The sequence below is a fragment of the Sceloporus occidentalis genome, unplaced genomic scaffold (assembly GCF_023333645.1).
Source record: "Sceloporus occidentalis isolate IW3139 unplaced genomic scaffold, rSceOcc1.0.p SCAF_10, whole genome shotgun sequence".
NCBI lineage: Eukaryota > Metazoa > Chordata > Lepidosauria > Squamata > Phrynosomatidae > Sceloporus > Sceloporus occidentalis.
In genome coordinates, this window is record NW_028316990.1 from 18672018 (window position 1) to 18698105 (window position 26088).

Below are 26088 nucleotides of genomic sequence, written 5' to 3' on the forward strand. Positions count from 1 at the left end.
GCTGCTTCATTATCACCCCTATTTATTATTATTAATAATAATAATATAGGATGCTTAATAATAATAATATTTATTAATCACCCCATTATTATTATTACTATTCTGATTTGTCTGCCTCCCTGTTCTCTTCCAAAGCATTAGTCCTCACTGAGTATCACCCCTAATAATAATAATAATAATAATAATAATATAGGATGCTTAATTATCACCCCCTATTATTATTATTATTATTGATATTATTAAATGATTTGTCTGCCTCCCTCTTCCCTTCCAAAGCAGTCTCCTTGACAGAGGAGGACCCTTTGCAACATCCCTCCATCCTTCCCTTTGTGCCCCATCCCTTCCTCCTTTAAAAGAGAGAGAGAGAGAGAGAGAGAGAGAGAGAGAGAGAGAGAGCCCTGCAAAGCTTGCATTGACGTCAGAGGCAGGCCCCACGTGACCCCCAGCAGCCAATCCGGAAACTCCAACAATCTTGCCTCTCTCTTTCTTCTTCTTCTTCTTCTTTCCTGGGAAGAGGAGCAGCTGGAGCAGCAGCAGCAGCAGAGACACGCGTCTGCACCGCCTTCAGACGTGCACCAAGAGAGGGAAGGAGGAGGAGGAGGAGGAGGGGAGAGCCTCCTGGGCTTGCCTTGGCTTTTCCCCTCCCTTTCCCCTTTCCCTTTCCCTCCTTCTTCTTCCCCTTTTTTTGCATTTTGGAACAAAGTCTCAACCTAAAAAAGGAGGCATATCCTTCCCCACTCCCTTTGCAGCAGCAGCAGCAGCAGCAGCATCTGGATCTTCCTTTTAAATTTGAAATTTTTTGCACATATATATATATATATATATATATGGACCATTATGGATTTGGGAAGCTGAGCCCCTCTTTGCATTTTTCCCCCTTCCTTTTTTTTTTTTTTTTTTGCTCCCCCAAATTTTAGGAAACAAAAGGAGACCCAAGGAACCAGCAGCAAGAAAAGCCTCCTGAAATCTTCATCATAAGGAGTCCTGGTTATTATTATTATTATTACTATTATTATTATTTGTCAATTGCTTCCTTTCCTTCTCTTTCTTTTTTTGGGGTGTGTTTCTATATGTGTATATATATATATATATATATATATATCTGTGGATTTGGGGAGATTGCTTCCCCTTTTGCCTTTTCCTTGCAAAGACTTCCTCCATTTAATTTTTAATTAGTGTTGTATTTTTCCTGCATGCAAGGAGAAAATTTTGTATGTTTTGATTTTTTGGGTGCAAAAGAAGAAGGGAATATATATAGAGAGAGAAAGAGATTTTTTCCCCCTTCCAACAAGCCAACCAGTAAAGGATCCTGGTTTCCATAGACAGATTTTATTTTCCCAGTATCCAATCAGGGATCCCAGTCTCCATAGGGAATTTTTCTCCAGTCCAACCAGTAAGGGATCCTGCTCTCCAGAGACAGAGATATTGGTTTCTATAGCCGGAGAAACTTTCCCAAGCCAACCAGTCAGGGACCTTGGCCTCCAGAGACAGACAGACAGACAGACAGACAGACAGACAGACAGACATATATATATATATATATATATATATTCCTCCAAGCCAACCAGTCAAGGATCCTGCTCTTCACAGACTAGAGATTTCCCCCCAAAGTCAGGGATCCTGGTCTCTATAGACAATATATATATATATATATATATATATATATATATATATATATATATTCCAAGCCAACCAGTCAGGGATCATACTCTCCATAGACAAGAATTTTCTTTCCCAAGACGACCAAGCAGGGATCCCAGTCTCCATAGACAATTGTTTTCCCCAAGACAACCAGTCAGGGATCATACTCTCCATAGTGATTTTTTCCTCCAGTCCAACCAGTCAGGGATCCCGATCTCTACAGACAAGACTTTTCTTTCCAATCCAAACCAGTTTGGGATCCTGGTCTCCGCAGAATATTTCTTCTCCAGTCCAACCAGTCAGGGATCCTGGTCTCCAGAGACAAGACTTTTCTTTCCAGTCCAACCAGTCAAGGATCTTGATCTCCGCAGAATGTTTTCCTCCTGAGCCGACCAGTGAGGGACCCTGGTCTCCACGGTCAAGACTTTTCTTTCCAAGCCAAACCAGTCAGGGATCCTACTAGTCTCCATAGGATTTTGTTTTCCTCCCAGTCCAACCAGTCAAGGACCCTGTTGCCCACCGGTGATGGATTTCAAGAGCAATTCGGGCGGCGGAGGGGGCGACCCCCGCCAGATCGAGGAGAGCAAGCCCCTTTTGGGGGAGATGTCCATCCCGCCAGAGGGGCCCAAGGTGCCGGGGGCTGTGGCGCTCTGCCGCCGGGGGGTCCACTGCCCTGGGATGCGGTACAAGCTCCTCCAGGAGGGCGACATCCAGGTCTGCGTCGTCCGGCACCCGCGCACTTTCCTCAGCAAGATCCTCACCTCCAAGTTCCTCCGACGCTGGGAGCCCCACCATCTGACCCTGGCCGACCACAGCCTCGCTTCTGCCACGGTGAGTCCGCACCACTGCTAGGATCACCGGACTGGTCCTTTCCGGGCCTCATTCCCACTACCTTTTAAACCAGATCATAATTCAGTTTGAACCGATTCAAACGGCCCTGGTTCCCACTTAAATCGTTTCGCTGAAGCAGTTCGGCAAGGGGGGCCATGCGCCAGATCCATTTAACCCGCAGCTGATTTTTCCTGGATCTTTTTCACCAAATCGGTTCAACGCAAGTGCGAACCGCAAGCGGATCGGAATCGATTCAAATTTGCTGGAGCCGAATCGTGTTGAATCGATTCATTTGTGAATGCGAACCACAAGTGGGTTATTTTGATGACAGAAAATGTGATCAGGGCAAATGTAGTGTAAACCACAATCTGATGTCGAATCGATCTATCGACTCAGATCACACGCCGATTTATCTGTCAGTGGGAATGAGGCCCTGGGGTCATGTATTGCTCTTGTTGGGTACCTTTGGTCCTTTCTGACTCTCAACCCTATGGAGGGTCTTCTTGATCACTTTCTTCACTTTCCTCTGAGGCTGAGAGAGTGTGACTTGGCTCCTTTCCATGGCTAAGAAGGATAGGGATTAATTAATCCTTTCTAAATTCTTTGTTGCATATCTACAAGTTATTCCTGCATTGCAGCAACCCTGTTATGGGTTTTCTAGGCCAGTTGCTTCACAGGAAGTGTGGTTTGGCCTTCCTCTGAGGCTGAGATAGTGTGACTTGGCCCCAAGTGGATTTTCATGGCTAGGCAGGATAGAGATGAATTCAGAGCTTTCCCTTCCTAAATTCATTGTTGCATACCTGCAAGTTATCCCTCCTTTATGACAACCCTATTATGAGGAGGGGTCAAATTGCGTTAATTCAACAGCGTAGATGCACCCAGAAGAAGGAGTCTGTTGCAGAAACTCACAAATGCACAACACCAAGACTGCATCCGTACTGCAGAAATAATCCGGTTTGACACCACTTTAACTGCCATGGTCAGGTGCTGTGGAATTCTGGGAACTGTAGTTTGTTGTGGCACCACAGAATTACATAGGATTGAGCCATGGTGGTTAAAATGGGGCCAATCTGGGTTATTTCTGAAGTGCGGGTGCAGCCTTGGGGTTGTGTGTTTGTGAGTTTCTGTGAATATGAATTGGTGGTGCATGATAATATTTTCTTTTGGAGGGGAAAGGGTTTAATTTTCCTTTTGAAATAATCTTCCTCTGCTTTGACGAAGGACTGTGGATGTGGGATTTAAAGAGAGAAATGTAAAAACAAAATGCATCCTGCATTGAATTGTATTGTGTTTGCTATGCAAAGCGCTGAGCAAACTTTACAGTGCTCTATAAATAAATGTTAATAATAATATTAATATTGCAGGAAGTGGAGGAGAATCACACCTTTTGGCTTGGGCTGCATCGACACTGCAGGATTAATCCGGTGTGACACCGCTTTAACTGCCAGGGTTCCATGCTATGGAATTCTGGGAATTGTTGTTTGTTGTGGAGTCACGCCGGATCATTCCTGCAGTGTGGATGCAGCCTACGATTGGGAGAGCATTCATAGTGTTGACGTTGGATGGAAAGGACTTAGGCTGGATCGTCTCTGTGGTCCAAAACACACTGCAGAAATAATCCAGTTTGAGACTGCTTTAACTGCCCTGGCTCAGTGATAGGGAATCCTGGGAATTGTAGTCTATTGTGGTCCCAGTGCTCTCTGACAGAGAAGGCTCAATGTCTCACAAAACTACAGTCCCCAGAATTCCCTAGCATTGAGCCAAAGGAGTTGAAGCGGTCTCAAACTGGATGATTTCTGCAGTGTGTTTTGGACCTGGTTTTGCTGCTCATGCAATGATTGTGGTTTGGATAGGAAGTGGGTATCTTCATCTTCTTCTGTTGTCGCTGTGACCTTTTAAGTGAGGATTGGTCCGGAAACCAAACCAAGGTGTAAAGGAAGAGAATTTACATCGACATTTTTTAAGGCTGGAATCCTACACACTCTTTTCTGGGAATAAATAAAATGGGGGGCTTTAAACGACAACAGCAACAACAACAGTGATAGTAATGATAATGATAATACAGTGGGCCCTTGGTGTCCATTGGGGTTTGGTTCCAGGAAACCCCCTCCCATAGATACCAAAATCCAGGGAAGCTCAATTCCTATTAAATACAATGGCACAGTAAAATGATGTCCCTTCTATAAAATGGCAAAATCAAGGTTTGCTTTTTGGAATTTATATACAGTCAGCCCTCCGTTTTTGCAGAGGATCTGTTCCGGACCCCTCCGTGAAAATGGAGATTCATTGATATTCAAGCTCCATAGGCATGAATGGGGTGCATGCCCACGAGTGTGTGCAGGGTGTGCGCCACAGTGGCGCACCCCATTGAAATTAATGGAGGTCGCCTCTCTGTGAAGATCTCAAGTCCGTGAGGATGGAGAGGCGACTGTATTTTTAAAATATCTTTGGTCCATGGACGGTTGGATCTGTGGATAAAAGATCCATGGATATGGAGGGTAACAAAAATACAGCTCAGCTCTGGGGTCACATTTATTTAGAGCATGGTGTAGTGGTATAGAATGGATGCTAGGAGTGGAATGGACACTCAGAAAGGAGGGTGATCTTGGGTAAGTCACATTCTCTCAGCCTCAAAAGAAAAGCAAAGACAAACCCCTCTGAAGAAATTCTGCAAGAAAACACAGTGATGGAGTCGCCATAAATCATAAATGACCTGAAAGCACCCAACAACAGCAATATCCTGGATAAGTAAAATGAAAGGTCTGGAGAGCTCTCTTGGCCCAGGAGATGGAGAGGAACAGAATTTGAAGAACCTTTTCCGAAACCTATAAGATGTTGCCTTGAGCCAAAAGAATATCCATGGGATGCTTGGAGCAGAAAATCATTGAGTGTCTTTCTTCCTACACTTCCGCCATCAATTATTATATCCTTCCAAAGAAGCTTTTGGGTTGATAATGAGAAATCTATCAGTCTGTAGTTGTGCAAATTTAGTAATTTGTTGCTCGATTATTGACTTGTTCATATTTGCAGAGAGCCATTGAATCTGGTTTTCATGGAGAAATTGGCTTTTGGGAAGGGATTTGAAAGGAATGACATTGCATGATGGATTTTGTATGGGGTTTGAAAGATATGTTTGTGAAACTAGGTGCTGCAGCAGTTCAGTTTTTAATATTTTAACGTTTGTTTTTAACTGTACTGGAAAAGGTCAAGTGGCGGGAGGGGGGAAATAGCAAAAGACAACTTTGTGGAAATGTGGGATCCGTTTACATCCCACGTTCCAGACTTAAGAGTGGGATTGTGGGATGCTTTGAGTCGCAGTTCTCAGAGAAAGGCAGGATGCAGATCAAATGAATGCATAGTAAATACTGAGTTGGGTAGGCCAAGGGTCTGTGTCAATATAAAGTCGACTTATAGCCAAGTATATACAGTTCTTGTTTAATGGTGTCACAGCCTTGTAAAGCATTGCATTTTTATTTATTTGAAGATCTTACTGAAATCTGGCTGTGGGATGCTTTGAGTCTCAGTGCTCAGAAAAATGCAGGATGCAGATCAAATGGATGCATATTAAATACTGAGTTGCGTAGGTCAAGGGTCTGAGTCAGTATAAAGCAGCTTCCAATTGCAGAAAGGCTGTTGGAAGAATACAGGTCTTGCCTGTAGAAAGTCTCAGTTGCTGAAACTCGAAGGCTAATATCAATATCAATCACAGTAGACAGCACCGGTCTAGAAAAATGAATGGTTCGGCTTGTTCCAAGGTAGAAGCCTTCATTCTTTAATTTAAGAAATACTCAAATTTAAGGCATACTGGAGGCTGTTCAGTTCTGTTAGGATCCAAGGTAGTTTTGCCACTGGTTTAGGAGGCTATGGCTTGTGCTTTTCCAACGGAGCTGTTTTTTGTAACGCTGTTGTCAGTGTGGCATATATAAATCATGGCACTACATAGTTTCCTGATCTGCTTTATTGTTGTGGCTGTTCTTTCTCATAATACCAAGACGCTTGGAAAAAAGGTCACACACAGCACATGTGTGGGATGTTCCATTCCTCTGCAAGGGCAAATTAATAATAATAATAATAATAATAATAATAATAATAGACTTTGTAACCATGAGCTGCTGCTGTTTCTGTTTTGTTTTTGTTTCAGTGCCGGATGTCTCAATAGAACAAGGTAATGTTTGCAAACTTTGGTCTCGGAGATAACTGCTTGCAGAGGGACATACCTTCATTTCTCCCTCTGGGTTAACTGAAGTTTTGTAAAGTGAATACACAGGAGGCTAGACATTGGTTTATTTGTAAAGGACAAATTACAGTCTGCATCTGAAGTTGCGTATCAAACTAATAAACACTAACCTATAGCAACATTTTAAAAAAATATGTGTGTGTGTTGCAATTTGTAGATTTTATTTTGCTATACAGTACTGTATGTGGTTCACCTCTTCCCCTTTTTGTGCTCACAATTCCATGAAGCCAGGCTGAGAAAGACTGGTTGGCATTAAGTAGCCTAATGTATTTCAGTGTATGGTTCAGTGAGGACTCAAACCTGGTTCCTCCATGTCTCATTGTACCCTTTAAGTCTGGACCTTACTACCAAAGTATTCCTTGTATACTTAAATCTGAACCTCAAGTTTCACTTACTTCATGGACAGCAACAGACATTTTCCACCCAAGGCAGTTATTCTTTTAAAGAGTCTTGCAGATTGCCCTTAGGAAAATATTTTCAAGCCTGCTTTAAAAGAAGAGGAGGAGATGGAGCTATCTGGGATTGAATTTGGGGCCTTCTGCACGCCAAGTATGACTTCTACTGTACTTTGGCTTCTGTATACAAAATATGACCTATACTACAGAGCTGCGCTTGTCTTCTAGAGCCATGGATGTCTCTGGATGAACTCAGGATTTCGTGAAAGACAGCCAGCTGAAGGCTGGTTTCTTTGTGCCAGGCCACCACTTGATGGACTTCAAACCTTGAAGATGAAAAATTGTATGTATGTATGTATGCCCCTTCAAGTCACCTCTTGACTTATGGCGACCCCATGAATTTCATAGGGTTACCTTAGGCAAGAAAGGCTCGGAGGTGGTTTGGCCAGTTCCTTCCTCTGAAACGAAGCCCACAGCATTGGTAGTAGACATTGGTAGTCTACTGTTAGAGACTACTAACCAGGGCTGACCTTGCGTAGCTTCCAAGATCAGACATGATCTGGTGCATTTAGGGTAGTTCGACCCTGTAGTTGGACATTAATTCTGCCTTAAACATGATGGCTTTCAACAAAGTTAGTACCCACATCCTACTGTGACTCTTCCTATTTTGAGCACTCAAAGGCTGATAAATCACCAGAAGTTGATACCTATGTGGTATGAACTAAGGGATGACTTCAATGAAAAGTATTGCTTGAGTCACTGTTGGGTGATGATACATACTTTCCAACATGATACAGATTTAAACAAAAAAAGAACAGGTGTGTGTTTGTGACTGTGTATAGACACATAGGATGGATTAGTGGACTCCATCTGGTAATGCACATGGCTGGAAAGTCTGCATTGTTTGCTCTAGACTGCATTCGTTTTCTCAACAGTGATGCTATCCTCCAGTGGATTCAACAAAACAAGATGGTGATTGTTTTTTGTGTGGTGTGTGTGTGTGTGTGTGTGTTTGGGTAAAGATAGTAAAGAGGACAATTGCAGTTTTCTTGCCTAAGTTGCCAACTGTTCAAAGCATACCTCAGCAGCAGCAGTGTGTGGAATGGCACAGTGTGTTGGCATTCAAGTGTTTGCATGGCAGCGGCAAAATGCTCTCACCCAGAGAGTTGAACGCTGGGGTTGAGAGCCAGTGTGATGTAGTGGTTGGAGTGTTGTTGTTGTGTGCCTTCAGGTTGTTTCGGATTTATGGGAACCCAAAGGCGTTCTATTTATCATGGGGCTTTCTGGGACTGAGAGTGTGTGATTTCCATGGCCAAGTAGAGAACTGAGCCCGGACCTCCAGAGTCATAGTTCAAACCACTGTTTCACGCTAGTTCTCCTATACAAGGCTTACCTGATGTGCTTGTTTAAATTCTCATGTGCATCTTGTTAGTTTTGGATGAAATGTTTGCTGAAACATCTTGAGCTGCTCTTATTTTTTTGTGGTGCAGAAACCTATGCTTAATTTCCTCACGTTATTTCTACCTGTGGTGCCAAATTTTCTGTAACAAAAAAAAGGTCCTGCCCAAGGATGTATCTGTTTCCTTGCCTGAGATATACCTGCACATCGAGAGCCTGGGAAAAAGCATAGATAGGGTGAAAGTATGCTTTCGCTAGCAATAATCTGGAAGACCCTGTATCTGTGATTACTGAGGACATGACATGCTTTTACAGTCACGGCAAAGTTATCCATTAACCTCCCCCAAGGAAGCAAAAAGTGGACATTGATACAGTGTTTTTAGTTTCACTTCTGCAGCGTTATGGGAAATGAAGCTCGGACGGAGATAGCAGGGAAGCTGGTGAAGTCAGAGTAGTACTACTCTACAATCCAAAAAGCAAACCTGGATTTTGCTATTTTATATAAAGGGCACCATTTTACTCTGCTGTTGTAATGAGTGGGACTTGAGCATCCATGGATTTGGGTATCCATGGGTTGCTGAGCCAAACTCCAGCGGATACCAAGGGCACACTGTATGTCTATTTGGTAGAAAATGTGACTGGTAAAATTTCACAGACACTTGTGATGTAGTGATTACAAATTTGATATCAGCTGCAAGTAAATACAGATTCAAAGTCTTGGCTAGCATAACCAATGGTGATGGGTTACTTGGAGTTACAGTCTCCAAACGTTTCAGTGGCACCAGTTGCCTATGCCTTTTCTACACCATTGGTCCTTGTAGAAGAACATCTCCAGTGACTTTTTGGAAAGGCCGATCGGAAACAGACCTCCTCAGAACACTTCCAGGAAGAAACCCAAAGAGCTGCAAGTGCAACTTGCTCTCAAAAGTATACAAATTCGGTCAGTTTTGCTACACGATGTCCTGTGTGAGCAACATTTAGAAATTCTGTTCTCCTCATTTGACGCAAGCATCCAGGCTGAGATTCGAAAGGGCTGTGATGGTTTACGCACCATCGTTTTGTATGTCTGCCAAGATGGAGGGAGCAGAGATCCAGCTGCACCATCCAGAATTTGTCCCTTAAAGAGCATGAGCTCATTTGTTTGCTGTCTCTAGAAGCCAAGCACCAAGGATGGAGCATATTAGCTTGCTGAATCTGAGATACAAATAGATTGCCCAGGACTGTGTGAAGTAGACTAGAGTTTCTAGTAGTTTAAAGTATTAATTTGAGGAATTGTAGTGTTCGCTGCATTGTCATCCCTGCTGGGTTTGCAAATAATTTGGATTATTTGGGAGCAAGGGAACATAGCTCAGAGCATTGTGTACTGCATGTTGTTGTTGTTGATGATGATGATGAATCCCAGCAGGTATCTCCAGTTAAAAAGGTCAGAGTTACAACCACCTTTATAGTGCTGGTTTCCAAACTTTGGTCCCCCAGATGTGTGTGTGTGTGCGCGCGCATGAGTGTGTGCGCGCTGATGTTTGTTTTTACTGGAATTCAAAGATCCATCTACTAGCGTCTGATACAAAACATATGAATTCTGAATCCAGGAATTGGCTTTGAATGCCAACTGAATGGGTGTGTTTTTTGTTTGTTTGTTTAAAACCACTTAATCCCAAAATAGAGATTGCAGACTGAGCATGGAAGTTAGAACTAGAGTAGAGCACACTCTCCAATATTTCACAGATGAAAACGGGACGTTTGTGCCCAAGACTGTGGTCAAGATGGCGAAAGTTACCCACAAGGAAGAACACAACAGTCAAGAGAAGCTGCAGCAGTCTGCTTTTGCCTGAACCTACTGGGAAAGGCAAGATTCTCCTCCTCTTTCTACTTTCAGTTGAGCGCAAACTACTTTTGCACCTTGAACTCTGTTTGCAACAACTGAAGTAAGCTGGGGACAAAAGTGGAAACTGGGAAGAAAAGAGAGAAACTGGGACTTTTAAAAAGCAGCTGAAAAGGTGAGATAGGAAGGATTAAATGGACAATGGAAAAGTATTTTAGAGTGCAAATCCATTCCAGGTTCAGCCTAAATGATCTACATTTCAGTACAGTAGTACAGCTGGCTTTCAGTATCCAATGATTCAAGCAGCCACAGCTTGAAAATATTGTATAAATATATTAAATTCCAAAAAGCAATGCTTGATTTTCCCCATTTTATATAAGGGACGCCATTTTACTATCCATTGTATTCAATGAGACTTGAGCATCCGTGGATTTTGGTATCCATGGGGGGGTCCTGGAACCAAATCTTCGTAGATACCAAGGGCCCACTATATATTTTAGGATTGAGAAGCAGTCATTACTATTATTAAAACAATCGGGTATCAATAATCCTTACAAATCTAATGAAGATCATCTAGAGATCTACTACCCGTGCCTGGAGCATTGTCTGAGAGTTTGGTATGCGCGTATGTACAAGCTGTTACACAGGACAAGAAAGTCTGACTAAATGGGAAAAGAGTGGCTGGTTCTCCTGTATTATTCACCGGTGGAATATTAGCTTTGTGTTTCGTTCTGTTCATATTACGACACTCGAACAGGTTAGTTTGCTTTCCTGGTTCAGTATACCCGCCCAGCACCCATAGCTGAGAATATAGTCTCCCTGTTTTCATGCTGCAACAAAAGGTGGTGTGTAACAGAAGAAAGCAAATCAAAGCTTTCTTTCAAACTGGAAAATTAACCCCCTTGAACTGTTTCTCTAGGAATTAAGGTTTGTAAAACCTGGTGTACTGGAACATCACACGCGATAACAACAAAAAGTGCTTGAAGGTAGTGGCGACTAGAGACGAGACACTGTGTTCTCTTACTAAATATATGGTAGGAAGTGTACTGTAATTTTCCAAGATTTCGTATGGGGTTTTTTTTGCCAAGCTGCTGTAAGTGAGTCAACTCAAACTGAACCCTCAAACGGAGGAGCGAAGTTTGAAATACAGTGATCCCTTGTTATCTGTTAGGGTTTGGTTCCAGGATGCCAAAATCTGTGGATGCTCAAGTCCAATTAAATGCAATGGCATCGTAAAATGGTGCCCCTTATATCAAATGGCAAAATAAAGGTTTGCATTTTGGAATTTGGAATATATTCAAGACATAGATGATTGAATCCGTGGATAAAGAATCCATGGATATGAAGGGCCAACTGTATTTGAAGGATGATTGGGTAAACGCTTACAGTAACACTGGTGATAAATCAAAATAGGGATAACGCCACTGTTTACCACTTGAAGCCACTGCCTCACTGTCCTAACAGTAGACCCAGCCCAGCACTAGTCTATCCAATAAATTCATAAAGGCTTGCATCTGTATTTGTTTTATCCTCATGCCATTTCTCCACTGTAAAGATCAATTTACAGCTCCCCCCATGTAGGTTCAGGAAGGTCCTATGTTCCAAACAGTGTTCTTCGAAACAATCAAAGGATCACTCGAATCAATTCAACTCTGAATTTGTTCCAAATTTTGCAATATTTATTTATTTTATTATTTAGGTTTATTTATAGTTTCTATGCTACTCCCGATCACATTAAGTCTTACACTGAAACGCAATGATAAAATTAAATAGTTGCAGTTTAAAAACAGACACCCCCCCAAAAAAAAAATCTTGACGGTTGTTGAAAAAGAAAAGCCTATGTAGGATAAGAGTAAATCAGATTGGAAGGAAAGAGAATTTCACAACTTGGGTGCTACTACCAAGAAGGCCCTTTCACATATTTTGGATTTTGTAAAACTCCAAAGCAGATTTTCCCATAAAAAAAGAAGCAGGAGCATTATTGCAGTTGTGTTGATCTTTGCTCCGGATGGTATTATCTTCCAATAGCACAAATGCAAAAGGGACCAATATACCTCTGGTTTGTCTATCCCAGGAACAGGAAACATATAGTTCCAACAGGTATTATTGGAAGGCATCATCCACAGCCAGCATAGCTAGTGATGAGAATGATATGAGATGTGGTGCCTTTTGCCTAATTTGGGACTTTGGGTGGCTTACAGCAGAACATAGGCATGGTTAAAATACACGATGTACTTAAACTTAAAAAGGAATTTAATTACCAGTAAAATAAAATAAAAACCAGCCACAACAACAACAAAAAATTAAATCATCAAATAAAAATCCAGCACATTAAACCTAAAAAATTCACCTTAAAAAGAATTCATCTTACTTCTGGGATAAAAAGGTTGTTAACTGGATTCAGAAAGATAAGAAGGAGGGTGCCACATTAAATTCTCTGGGAAGGGAGTTTATTGATATTATTATTATTTATTGTTTTAGAGCCTGGGAACAGTCACATTCCCATAAAGTGTACCAGGGTAATGGAAAAGACAGAAGGGCCTCCCCAAAAGATCTTAAAACATGGGTAAGTTAATGTTGGAGAACATGTCCTGCATTCCTGATGCAGCCTCTTGAGATTCTGACCCTATGCAAGAATTAGTCAACCGTTTCAGCATCTTCCTTTTAGAGAGAGCAAGACTCGGTGCAAGAGAGACAGAGATCCTGTGGGTTGTATGTTTAGGAAGATTGTGTTCAGTCCCTGGCATCTGTTGCCTTTCACCCAACAAGTTTAGACAGAAGTTCTGCTTGAGAGCTGGCTCTGAGATGGCAGGGTTAATCATGGGCAACAACGCCATGCCAGATGTGTCACTGGATTGACTCAGGTGAGCATCTCTCTTTCCATTCTCTGTCTTGCTTGTAAAGTTCAAATGATAACAAGTGTTTGCAAAGGGCACGGCAGAAGTATATAACAATAAGTAGCGTTTGCACATTGCAACCAGATGTACGTGGCGTGAGACACTTAATGATGTGAGTGAACACCTTGGCACATTCAGCACTGTGAGCAATCACAATGTAGGGTGAGGCCGTGAGCGCTGCGCACTGCAGGTAACCCTTGGAATGAAATGATAAGCAACTTGATAAGCAAAGCCAGAGAATGCTCCTTTTGTTTATTTGTTTGTTTGTTTGAAAGAAAACTCTTTCCCCAGTCAACATGGCCAGTGTCTCTTTCCAAGGTCTGAGCTAGCGTCATTCTGCCCTGGAGAATTGGTGGCTCATTGCAAGAGCGCATGATTTGCATCCAGAAAAATCACCGATTCAATCTCCAACATCTTTTGTTGATATATTTGCTATTTATTTGCCAATATGGGGCAGAATTCAACACACACTGCTTAGTTGTGCAACTGTAGTGTATGACGGAGCAAACCGGAGGTCATTTTTGCATTTAGAATGCCAAATCCTTATAAAACCAGCATACATTTAAGTTTTTTATGACCCTCAGTTTTGCAGGCCCTCCTCTCCCTAAAGACTGAGGCAGGGAACAACAACAGATTAAAATACAACACATGACATGGTGGAAATCACATAAATCATGTAAAAACACATGGGATCAGTTGAAACAACATATAAAACCAATGCTTATTAAAACAATCAAGCCATATTTTAAAATCCATAAATGAGATGGTTAAAAAAACCCCGATGGCATTGTCCTGTGATTCTTTGTCGCATCCAGTAAGTTGTACAGATGATATGTGGCTGTGTATTTGTGTGTTTGTGAGCATGGCAGAGGGGGCTATGTTTGCTTTGGTTTCCATTTGGTTTCTGTGGAACGGCTGCAGGGAGCAGCAGCTAGTTTGCTTTTGTTGGGATTTTCCGGCCGCCTTCATCGCCGACATGGGCCTCCTTTTCCAGAAACCAAATCTAATCCACTTCCTTTAAGTCAGCCGTGGGGAGTCTTGGCATCCAGAGTGCGTGGGGCTGCGTGGGTGGGAGAGTAAGCATTCTGGATTTGCAAGTAAATAAAGGGAGCAAGGCAAAGGGGCGAAGAGGGACGGGGGAACAGAAATCGTAGTGTGAGTGATGGGTTTGGCTTCGTTTTATGTTTTCGCTTTCCGGCAACAGAGCCTTGGAGTGGAATGCAGGGCCTTGTCAAAGTTTGAGAAACTTCTTGGGCAACAGTGGGGCAAGAGAGCTGTTCAGATTCGGGTTCTTTGCTTGCACAGACATGTTGTGCGGCACTAGCGAGCAGAAGGTTTGTAAAGTTCTTTGAATGTGCAAGCTCTTAATGTTGACAGTTGTTGTTGCAGTGTGCCTTCAAGTTGTTTCTGATGTATGGAAGATAAGGTTTGAATCCCTGCTCGGCCACAGAAATCCATAGGATGACATTGGGCAAGTCACACTCTCTCAGCATGAGAGGGCTGCAATGGCAAATCCCCTCTGATGAAACTTGCCATGAAAATCCCATGATGGGTTTGCCTTAGGGTTGGCATAAGTCCGAAATGACTTGAGGGCAAACGGCAACAACATATGCTGGTCTATGACCACAATAAAGAGTCTATTCTAAAGAACAACAACAACAAGGTGAACCTATAATGGAGTTTTATGAAGCTAAAAGTGTGCGACTAACCCAAAGTCACCCAGTGGGTTTCCAAGGTTGAGCGGGGAATGAAACCCTGATCTCCAGAGTCATAGTCCAGTGTTGAAACCATTACACTATATTGGCTAACAGTTGGCTTCCCTTTAAAAAAAGTGTGTGTGTGTGTGTGTGTTTAAATGATACAATCAAAAAGAAAAAAAAAAACAGCAACCCAGGCTTCTCTAATCCCTTGTTTTTGGATGACTTTAGGCATTCCACCCAAATTTGCAAGTGGTATTGTTGTGTTACTCTGAGATGCGAGCAGAGGACTGCATATTTGAGTCCCATTCAAGAGAAAAGCAGGGATATAAATCAAATAAGCGAATAAACTAAAAATAGTGTTTCTCCCCTCCTGCACCCTTCTACGTAGAAAAACAGCATGTTCAAAGTGAGTCGCAATAAAAATAACCGGTAGTTTATTAGCGTTTGTCATTAATGCTGCACTGCCTCCACTGCTCAAAATGTGTATCAAAGTAATTTGGATAAATTTTGCTAATTTGGATAAATTTTGTTAATCAAAAAACAAAACAAAAAAACCCACTCTTCTCTGTTCTCATCCTCATATTTCCAAAAATATACAATACAGGGCAAGCTGTACACTCTCAGCCCCAGAAAACCCTGTGATAGGTTCACCTTTAGGATCACCATGAGTCATAAACAACTTGAAGGCACACAACAGCAACAAGCAATAGCTCTCCTCTGAGGATCCAAGTGCCTTTCTTGCCTTTCTTTTTCTTTCAAGGGCAGAAAAAGTTTGGGAAGCAGGACCTCCAAGTCTGGAGCAACTTTTGCACACACCCCCCAAGTGACCCAACAATTTGACAACCACTGCTCTAGCTGGAAAGTATTAATTTAAATGGGAATTGGTGAAGGAGGGATGGTGAAACTTCTATTTCAGGTTGCATTGAGTGAAACCCTGTTTGTGGACCCTGCTGTGGTCACTTCTCCCTTACTGCAGAGCATCATGATGTATACTATGAAGTTGGTTTGTATACTGTCTTCTCCTTGGTCCATTTAGTCCAGTTTTGCCTGCTCTGATTGGCAGGGGCTCTCAAGAAGAGAAAATACTTGTGTAACCCTAGTGTGACAAAACCTCCTCTGAACAAATCTTGCCAAGAAAAACCCATGTTAGGTTCACCTTACGCTTGCCATAAGTCAGAAACAACTTGAAGGCACACAACAACAACCCTTGCTATTTTTCAGCTACGTGCCAAAGTCTTGAATATTGGAGAGCATGCACCTTTTGACTAAACCAGATGATCCCTAAATTTGGTTCCTCTGATCTTGCTGGACTTCACCTCCTAGAATCCTTGGCCATTGGTGATGCCGGCTGGGACTTATAGCGGTTGAAACAAATGATGTCTGGAGGCCCGAGTTTGGGAACCACTGAAGAACTTTGTCCTTCCAACCCTGTAACCATTTCCATGTGTTTAAAGATTAAGTAATTATTACCATATAACTATCCTTGCCCTTTCCAACTCAAAGAAATCCCACATTCATTGGAATCCAGTCCATATGTTTATTTGGCCTTTATCTATGACTTAGGGAAGGCTGATGGATGCAAACCAAGTTGCCCAAGTTGCTCCAGCATGTAGGGGGAAAAATGTCTCCATCTGATTTTGACCCCTAAAATTCATAAAAACAACACACTTGCTGTTTAAAAAGGACATGTCAAAATACATCAGCATGAAACACCCTTTTTGAGAAGGTGCCTGAGACTGTCAAACTCCAGGGAAGGAGCCAAAACAAACTGGATGCTGTGGAGCACTGGACTCTGCTGATGCTCTGGGGATTTCAGTGTGTTTTTATTTTGTTGATTCTTTTTTTGGCACGCATACAAAGGAAGAAGAAGAAGAAGAAGAAGAAGAAGAAGAAGAAATCCCACTTGCACTTTTGCCTCTTTGAGGGTGTTTTCTTATTTCCGTAGCCACATGGTGCATCTCCCATCGCAAACACAAAGCAAAGTGCGGAAAGGTCAGTGCGGGGGTGCTAAACTTGGCAAAGTTTGAAGTTTAACTCCGAAAAAGCAGGATGGTGGGGAGGGGGAATGGGATTGGAAAAACGAGTGGGAACAGATGGCTAAAAATATGGATCTGGCAGCCCTTGTGGGTTGGCAAGCCCTTTCCTTGTTTTTGCTGACAGCATCTATCACTTTTCTGTCTTTTTTGGGGTAGGAATTCATAGGCACCGCTGTTTATCTTATGTCCTAACCCCAGTAATAAATTCCTTGTTCCCCTTTGCCCCTGCTAACAAAATGTAAGTTAATGCATCTTGGAGCTGGATGGTGTGGATCTGAAATGGTGGAACCTCAGATTTGAAGAAACCTGGGAAGATTGCATTTGTTGGCTCCGTGTGTGATGGGAACAGAGACCTCTGTGTGTATATGTCTGTCCATCTGTTTATGTTTCTAAAGAATAAAACCCAGGGACAGGTTCATTCTTTCAGCTACTGCATGGCTGTGCATAAATAAAATGAACGCCATTAAAAGTTTGAATGCTTTCATGTTTTAAAAATGTAGAGAGACGAAGGCTTTCAGGGCCGGCACCCATAGTTTTTTGTGGGTTTCTCGGGCCATGTGGCCATGTCCTAGAAGAGTTTATTCCTGATGTTTCGCCAGCATCTGTGGCTTTGGCATCTCCAGAGAAAAATAAACTTCCTCATTAGAGGCTGTTATACAAGTTGGATGGCCACTGGTTACTAGTTTTGACTTTGTTGTGTACGGAGCCAAAATTTCCACCGAACCAATGGGAATCAATGGTACATCAATGCTTATATATGTATCCCATTGATTCCATGGGTCCGCTCTAATTTGGACTATCCATTGCTTTTAGATTGTTGCGTTTCATGCTGGTTGCGTGGTTGGTTGGTTGCAGATTAGATGCAGTACTATTTATGGCTGCATCTGCACTGCAGAAATAATCCAGTTTGACACCCCATTAGCTGGCTTTGCTCAATGCTATGCGATTCTGGGAATTGTCTGTCTGTGAAACATTTAGCCTTCTCTGTGAGACAGGTCTGGTGCCAAAACAAATTACAGTTTCCAGAATTCCCTAGCATTGAGCCATGGCAGTTAAAAGCGGCGTCAAACTGGATTATTTCTGCAGTGCGGATGCAGCCTAACTCTTAGCTCCCTGCCCTCTTAGAATCAGATGCACAAATCTGTTTTGCTTCAAATGGCAAATCCTGCCTTTTGGAAAGGAGTCCGGCTGTGTTTCAAAAATGCTGATGAAATCTCTGTATGAGAGAAAGTGAAGCCTTCTTCCAAGTTGGGGGGGAATGGGGGAGACATCAAGAAGTCCTATTGCTTTATACAGAGTTTTTTCTTCCCTCCCTTTCGCCTCTTCACTTTCCCCGTCGGTTGTCATAGAAATGTACCAGTCTGTGTCTCTCGCAGATGGATTCGAGACAAAGGGTAGCTGGGCGCGGTTGGGTCTTGTTTCAACAGCGCTGTTTATGCTTGAACAGAGCCTCTGCAAAACCAGGATGCCTTGGAAGCAAGGCTAGCTATGGCCCTTAATGGTTTGCTCCTATATCAAAGTTAATACCATCATCAAAATATACTGCCTTTGCCCAAATCTTTATTTCAGGGGGAACAATACTGCTACTATCCTGTGGAATGACAACATCTGCAATTGTTATTCTCTATTCCTGAACCATCTGTATTGTGCTACTGTTGCTGGATTTTCTCTACATGATCATAGAGTTGGAATCGTAGAGTTGGAAGAGACCCCAAAGGATCTTCCAGTCCAACCCCATTCCGCCATGCAGGAACTCACAATCAAAGCATCCCTGACAGATGGCTGTCCAGCCTCTGTTTAAAAACCTCCAAAGAAGGAGACTCCAATGCTCTCCAAGGCAGTGCTTTCCACTTTCAGACAGCTCTTACTGTCAAGACGTTCCTCCCAATGTTGAACTGGAATCTCTTTCCCTGTCGTTTGCATCCATTGCGTTGTGTCCTGTTCTCTGGAGCAGCAGAAAACAAGCTTGCTCCATCCTCAACATGACATCCCTTCAAATATAAAAACAGGGCTATCATGTCACCCCTTAACCTTTTCTCCTCCAGGCTAAACAAGCTCAGCTCCCTAGGTTGCTTCTCATAGGGCTTTATGGTTTTCAGACCTGATGACCCCTCCTGTTGTTGTGAGCCTTCAAATAGTTTCCGACTTATGGTGACCACAAGGCGACCCTATCCTATTCTTGGCAAGATTTGTGCAGAGGAGGCTTGCCAATGCCTTTCTCCAAGGCTCGATGTGTTCAAAGATCTTTATTAAAACCACAGACCAGCATGGGAAGGCCAAAATACAATCAGTTTTGGAGTCACAAATACTTTATCCTGTCTAGTGCGTTATGTGAAGGGAAGGGGTTAAAGGTTTTATATAAATGCTGTTGACATTTCTGCGTCTAAAGGGAAGTGAAGCCTTCTCCCTGGTTAAAATGAGGAAGACTTCAGGAAGGGAACTGTCAGTGCTGAAGAGCACAAAAGTGCAACTTGTTGAGTTTGTTTCATGTTCTGCCTGCGTATTTCGAGCTTGCAGTTGCTAATGTTTATTTCAGGACTGAGCAAAGCGCAGTGACAAAAGCAAAATAAAATGCACCCTTCCTTTTTGCACTTCCATGCCTCCCATCACCCCAAAGCCCCGGGTCCCCTAAAATGCTTTTAAAAAGTTAAACAAACAAACAAGTAATAATTCAGAATGTGATATAATGCCTTCTGGTTCCTATAAAAGCAGACCCTTGATGCCTCTGCAAGATGGGCCAAAAATCAAATTAAAAAGTTTAAACCAGAAGTAAACATCTGTTCACTTCCAGAACATATTTTTGGTGAAAATATGGTGATGGAGCTTGATAGGAAAGTGTACTAAGAAATAGCCCCACCACAACTGTTCTCCCCATTTTATTGTTTTGTAATGAGGAGGGAATTTGTGGGGTTGTTTCTTTGTTGTGGGCCAGAAAATAAATGTATGTTGGTGTCAAGTAAACTTTGACTTAAGAGCCAGCATAGTATAGTGGTTTGAGTGTTGGAGTATAACCCTGGAGATCAGCGTTTGAATCCTAGCTTGGCCATGTAAACCCACTGGGAGATCTTGGGAAAGTCTTGGTCTCTCAAGAAATTTGCCAAGGAAATCCCACGATAAGGCCGCTCTAAGTCAGAAATGACTTGAAGGCACACAACAACAACAGACTTTGACTTACTGTGGCTCTATAAATGAGAGACTCCAAGAGATCTTGTTATTATAAATTCAGATATATGGCCTCCTTGGTTGCATCAATCCATCTGAAATGTGGTCTTTTTCTAATGCCTTCCACTTTATTGGGCATTATCATCTTTTGCATTGAGTCGTCTTATTTCAGAGTCCAAAATACAATAGATTCAGTTAAGTCATTTTGGCTTCAGGCGTGGTTTGCTCTCAGATTCATTGATTTGTCTGTTGGAAACCAATGGTATCTATAGACTTCTCCTCCCGCACCAACTTTCCAATGAGATTATTCCCTTCCTATCAGTTTCCTTCACTGTTCAGCTTTCATAGCCATGCAGAGAAATCAGAAATATTATGGCATGAATAATCCTGATTTTAATATCCACTGATGCATCTTCACTCATGAGAATCTTACCTAGGTCCTACATAGCTGCCCTTTGAATCCTAGTCTTCTTCTGATATCTTGATTACCGTTTCCATTTTGATTTATGACTGAGCCAAAGTATAGGACATGCGTTGATTTTACTATTCCCTCTCATCTTTTGGTAACTTTTGAAAAACAACAACTACTCTGAAATTGAATTATTATTCATCATTACAGTTGGGCAAATGTGCCAATTTTGTTTTCTCTTGTGTTTGGATTCTGCACACAGATTTTGCAGATCCCTGTATAAAATAAAGTTGATTTCTGTGCCACTTGTAGGAAATGTTTGGATGGGTGTTGAGAGATAGCTGCTTTTTCCTGACCTGAACGGTGCGTGTAACAGGTGGCTAAAGAATATTAAGAGATCGGTGTTTTATGATTTCTGCTATGTAAACTAAATTGCTTGGCGCAAGCTGGGATCAAGTGAACATGAATGGTGAGCAGAAGGAAGGGGCATGGGGAGACCTTAAGGGACCTTCCTGAGCATGTGGCAAATGAGGCCACAGGAAACCCTGCTCCGCAGGCGCTTCTTGCTAATGAAACTGCTTTAAAGACTCCTTTTACCTGGGTCTGTTTTGAATGTCGCTAAGCCTCCAAACGGTCGCTCCAGCATTAAACACATCTGTGCTGGCTTTGCTCTTGATCCCAGGTTTGTTTCTGTTTTGATTTTCGCTTGTTGATCGTTTTTGCCTTACATGCCCTATTTTGAAATGTTGTTGGAAGTCTGAACTTTCGGTGGCAACTCAGTAGCGCTTTTGTTTTATTATTATTGGGGAGCAGGAATGCTTTTTTAATAATAATAATAATAATAATAATAATGTGGAGTCGAAGGCTTTCATGGTCGGCATCCCTAGTTTTTTGTGGTTTTTTTCGGGCATATTTGTCAAATCCATTTACAAAACTACCATTGCCCGAAAAACCCCATGTCCTACAACAGTTCTCCTAGGATCTAGGAGTCCAATAGACCGCAAGTCGAAGAGGTCTCTCCGACAGACCACAAAAAATATTAAAAAATGAAAAACAAACTAGACAATTAAAGATGTTTATTATAATTTTTATTAAACTTAAAAGAAAACCTAGGCCATTTTATTTCCGAGCCTTTGCATGGGGTTTAACCATTTCCAAATAAAAGCAAAAGCAGTATTAAAATTTGCTGGGAGGGGATTGGGATTGGGTTTAAATTCAAGTTTGGTTTCTTCAATGATTCCCACTTTCGGCAGACAAGGCCTTTTTCGTTCCACGCTTTTCACTGTTCTGGGTCAGGCTGGTCCTGTGAAAACCAAAGAGAAATGGAGAGTGAAATAAGAAGAAGATGAGTTTTAGGTACAGGAATATTTACCTCTTCTTTATCTTTTTGAAAGAGAGCGATCATAAAGAATGATGGCAATTAACAGAATAGGTCAAAAAATGTTATGATGTTTAAAGCTAAGGAAACAATGGAAGTTTTGTAAATTGATTTGACAAATCGCATGAAGCATTAGTGTTCTTATTTTAATTTTATTGTGAAATGTATAATATAAAATTATTATTATTACTTAAAAACGAAGAAGAAGAAGGAGGAGTCTGATACCTGTTCTGGCATTTCCACTTGGTTTCTTTCCTCTTCTTGTGGTGGACGCTCTCCTAAACCTTCTAAAGCTGCCTCCTGACGCTGCCTTTCACAAGCTTTCCTCAATTCTGGAATAATAATAATAATAATAATAATAATAATAATAATAATTAATAATAATGCTTTCATTCCACATACTGATCAGAAGTCAAGCCGCAAATGTGGAGGAGGAACCGAGTTGTTAGAAAGGACGGTGTGACGTACCGGCATTTTCCCTCGTCAGCCTCTCATTGTGTTCTTCCGCGAATCTGTGCAGGAGTTTGAAATATTTTTCTAACAGTTTCTTTTTTTGAGGAGCGTGTTCGAGGCACCAGTCAAACATTTCCTCAGCCATGAGGATGGATCTGAAAGGAGAAAACAAGATGGAATAGATTGCAATTTTCAAATCTTCAATAGTTGGAGTGATTCACGCGCCTTTTTTCATTCCATCGTCCGCTTTGCGACCAATGCGATCCATTCCCACTGAAAGAAAGGAGTTGGTCTTCCTCCTCTGAGGCTGAGAGAGTGTGACTTGACAGTGGTCACCCAATGGCCAAGCGGAGGATTCGAACCCGGCTCTCCAGAGTCAGAGTCCAACATTCCAACTGCTATGCCACCAAGCCCTTTGAAAATGTTGCTATTGTTTTAAACGGTCTTTTTGAATGGATGTTAGAGCCAGTGTGGTTTGAGTGTCAGACTACGACTCTGGAGGAGACCAGGGTTCGAATCCCCGCTCAGCCACTGGAAGACCTTGGGCAAGAAGCCACCCTTTCTCGGCAATGATGCTGAGAGACCAATTGGGTCTGTAGCAGTTCATTCTGCCTCCTCTCCATGTTTTTCTTGCCATGCTTTCAACTATTATTTCTAAAGAGGGGAGAAATTGCTCTTTGGTGCCAAAACCTGGCCAGCTGGTAGTTGAAGAAGCCACTCCAGTGGGCTCTCTTTCAGCCTGGTTTTCCCAATTCTCTTTTGCCTTTACGATAATGGGGTGAGAGTTATATCATCTCTCCTCCAGATAAGCAAAGGGGCAATGATGTGGTCGGTCAGGATCCCTCACCTAGGAGTAACAGAGATTGAGAGATGATGGCCCAAGGCGGATAATGCGCTTGGGAGAAGTGTAGAGGCTTCCAAGGCACAAGATGGATGGAGAGGTCAGGGAGTTGCTGCTTGCCTCACTGTCCCTTAGGAAGACAGTTAAGTCTAGGCGATGACCGTTGACCAAGAACATCCAGAGATCTGGAACTCCATGGCATTCTGAGTGGATGTTCACCCAATAGCAGTAGAGGATATGGTTCTTTTTCTAACCTCAGCTGAAGATGACTTGAATCTGGTTTTGTAATGTAACTATTCCTAAGTAATGCTTGAAGGAAGGTACCTTCTTGGACAAGATCCCCTTTCGCTAATGTAACATTAGTTGCCAAGAATAAAAGCTTTCCTGAAAGATCTTTTCCATGTGTCCACATTCTTTCCGCATGCCTTTGCACATGTGTGTGCGCGCATGTCCATGTATGTAGGCTTCTCATCTCCCATGAGATAAGGAAGCAATAATAATAGTTATTATTATTATTATTATTATTATTATTATTATTATTATTTCTACCCAGCCTCTCCAACAAGATTGAGGTGACATCAATAAAATCCATACAGGACAATCTAATAAGATCCTACAACCCCCCTTAACCCCAAATCAACAACAGTAAGCAGAAACATAACAATAACTAAAATTAAAATGCAATTAAGATAATTGAAAATGATTACTAAGACCAAGAAATAGGGCCGTCAATGGATAGTCAGTAGGACTATCTTTACCTTGCATTCATGTCTTTTCTAGCGAGTTATGCTTTCTCATGCGGCGACCAAAGGACAGTCTGGCCTCCATATCCATGGCTTGAAAATATTTTTAACATATCAAAATTTCAAAAAGCAAAAATCACTGAGTAAATCAGTAGGAAGTGGTAGCGAGATCGAATTTGGGAGCCCCCTCTCCTACTCAAGAGCAGGAGGCAGGAACTGAGTGTTACAGATGGCAACTTAAAAAGCTGGCTTGTGGTTTTGGGACTAGATTTGGCTTTGGGGGCTTCAAGAGAAATGCCTGGATAAACAACACCAAGACATTTATTTTCCCTTTGTTGTAATAAAAGCCATAGGGAGCACAGTCAGAAAAGCGGTAACTTCTGTTGTTTCCTTTTCCATGACTCTTCTCTTCCATAAAGAAGAGAAGAGAGCCTCACATTGCTGCTTTAAGGTAAAATTGCCATTTTATACAAAGCCAAAGGCTATTTTGAATTGTGATTGCCCCATCAAACAAGGTTCATGTATGTAAAGACAAAGGCTTTCCTGGCCAGCATCCATAGTTTTTTGTGGGGTTTTCAGACTATGTGGCCATGTTCTAGAAGAGTTTATTCCTGATGTTTCATCAGCATCTGTGGCTGGCATCTTAGAGAAGATGTTGGCGAAACCTCAGGAAGAAAACTCTTCTAGAACATGGCCACAGAGCCCGAAAAACCCACAAAAAACTACTACTACTACTACTACTACTAATAATAATAATAATATAATAATTTCTTACCCACCTCTCCCCATGGATCGAACCGAGTGACAATCACAATTAACAAACAAACAACATCCGTTAAACACACATATCAATTTAAAAGGACAAATAAAATGGACACATATTAAAACAATCCACATTTAAAATTCACAGACTAGTCTTTAATGTTCTTTTAAATTTAGACAGCATCTTCAGCTGTTGACTCTCTTTGGCAGGTCATTCCACAGTCTAAGGAGAGCTGAAGAAAAGTAATAAGGGAAGAATGGCCCCATACAGACAGGCCAAAATAAAGCTGCTTCGGGTCACTTTGGAGGTATGCTGTTTAAATGATGCATGCGCCCTAAGAATCCGGAAGCTGTGCCAAAGCTGCGCTCCGGTCTTTAGGACTGGATTGTGGCTTTGGCGCGGCTTCTGGACTTTTAGGACGCATGCAACATTTAAACAGCATACTTCCAAAGTGATCCGAAGCAGCTTTATTTTGGCCTGTCTGTGCGGAGCCATAGTCTCTTTATGGGTATTTGCTGGTCCCATTTGTTCTTTAAAAATGATTTGAGTGTTCCTGTTGAGGAAGAACCGTTTCCTCCTAGACTGACACTCTCTTAGTGTATGGGAAAGTTCAGAATCTGTTGTGAAAAGCTTCCTCATTTCACTGCAAAGGAAAAGCAAGAACCTGCTGAAAACAATCTCTGCTTGCCCTTTGGTACTTCTCTGCAGTTAGGCTTTCTTGAAACCTGTGCTTCATTTAAATATTGAATGAGTGAATTTATTACGGCATACATCCAGCATAAAGCAGATGTAAATGGATAGCATAGTCTACTCTGAAAGTGATGTCTGTGCAACACTGTCAAGCCAAAGTCTTCCAAATCCTATAATGTGAAGTCTTTTCACCGAAGATTGAAGAGATGAACTGGGGACTTTGTACCTGTAAAGCTTGCTGGGTCTTTCATCTCTTCCGTGCGGACCATTTTTGGATCCTGCCTGATGTCTTCTGGAGACATTTATATTGTCCAGCCTATTATCACCTCCAGTTCTGTCGCGGTTTCTTTATCTCTATGCCCTGCTGTGCTGGGCTTTTTTGTTGCTGTAATGCTTCTTGCAATTTAAAATAATAATAATAATAATAATAATAATAACAACAACAACAGCAACAACAACAATAATAGATTTCCTCTGAGTCTCAAATAATCGATATGCATGCATGCACATTTTGAAGTTGCATTATCCAATGCGATACAGCTGGGTTTCATGCTTATGGCTTTCTTTATGGAGAGGGAGAGACCCATTCAAAACAGTGTTTGCAGTTCTTCAAAATGTGGCTTCCTATGACTACATGTGATAGTCAGTCATTCTAGGCTGAGCCTTGTCTTCTGATCTAATGGTTCCTCTTT

At 42.0% G+C, this 26088-nt stretch overlaps 1 protein-coding gene and 1 long non-coding RNA gene across 4 annotated transcripts in view; one reads left to right on the plus strand and one right to left on the minus strand.

The window, feature by feature from the left end:
* The first annotated feature begins 607 nt into the window (after positions 1 to 607).
* The window catches only part of LOC149306009 (C-Maf-inducing protein), a 117557-nt gene continuing 92076 nt past the window's right edge, over positions 608 to 26088 (plus strand). The window contains exon 1 of one of the 3 annotated variants that reach the window (XM_089477118.1): positions 608 to 2472. In XM_089477118.1, coding sequence (XP_089333244.1) covers positions 2167 to 2472 — 306 coding nt within the window. In that variant the 5' untranslated portion in view covers positions 608 to 2166. Of the gene's footprint in view, positions 2473 to 22632; positions 22951 to 26088 lie in introns of those variants that run through there. The other 2 variants (XM_089477119.1, XM_089477120.1) reach the window with 2 other exon arrangements.
* On the minus strand, positions 21628 to 23357 carry LOC149306010 (uncharacterized). The gene is made up of 4 exons (XR_016271727.1): positions 23207 to 23357; positions 22375 to 22514; positions 22132 to 22238; positions 21628 to 21831 (listed from the first exon to the last, which is right to left on the minus strand). It is a non-coding gene; the product is annotated as an uncharacterized LOC149306010 (long non-coding RNA).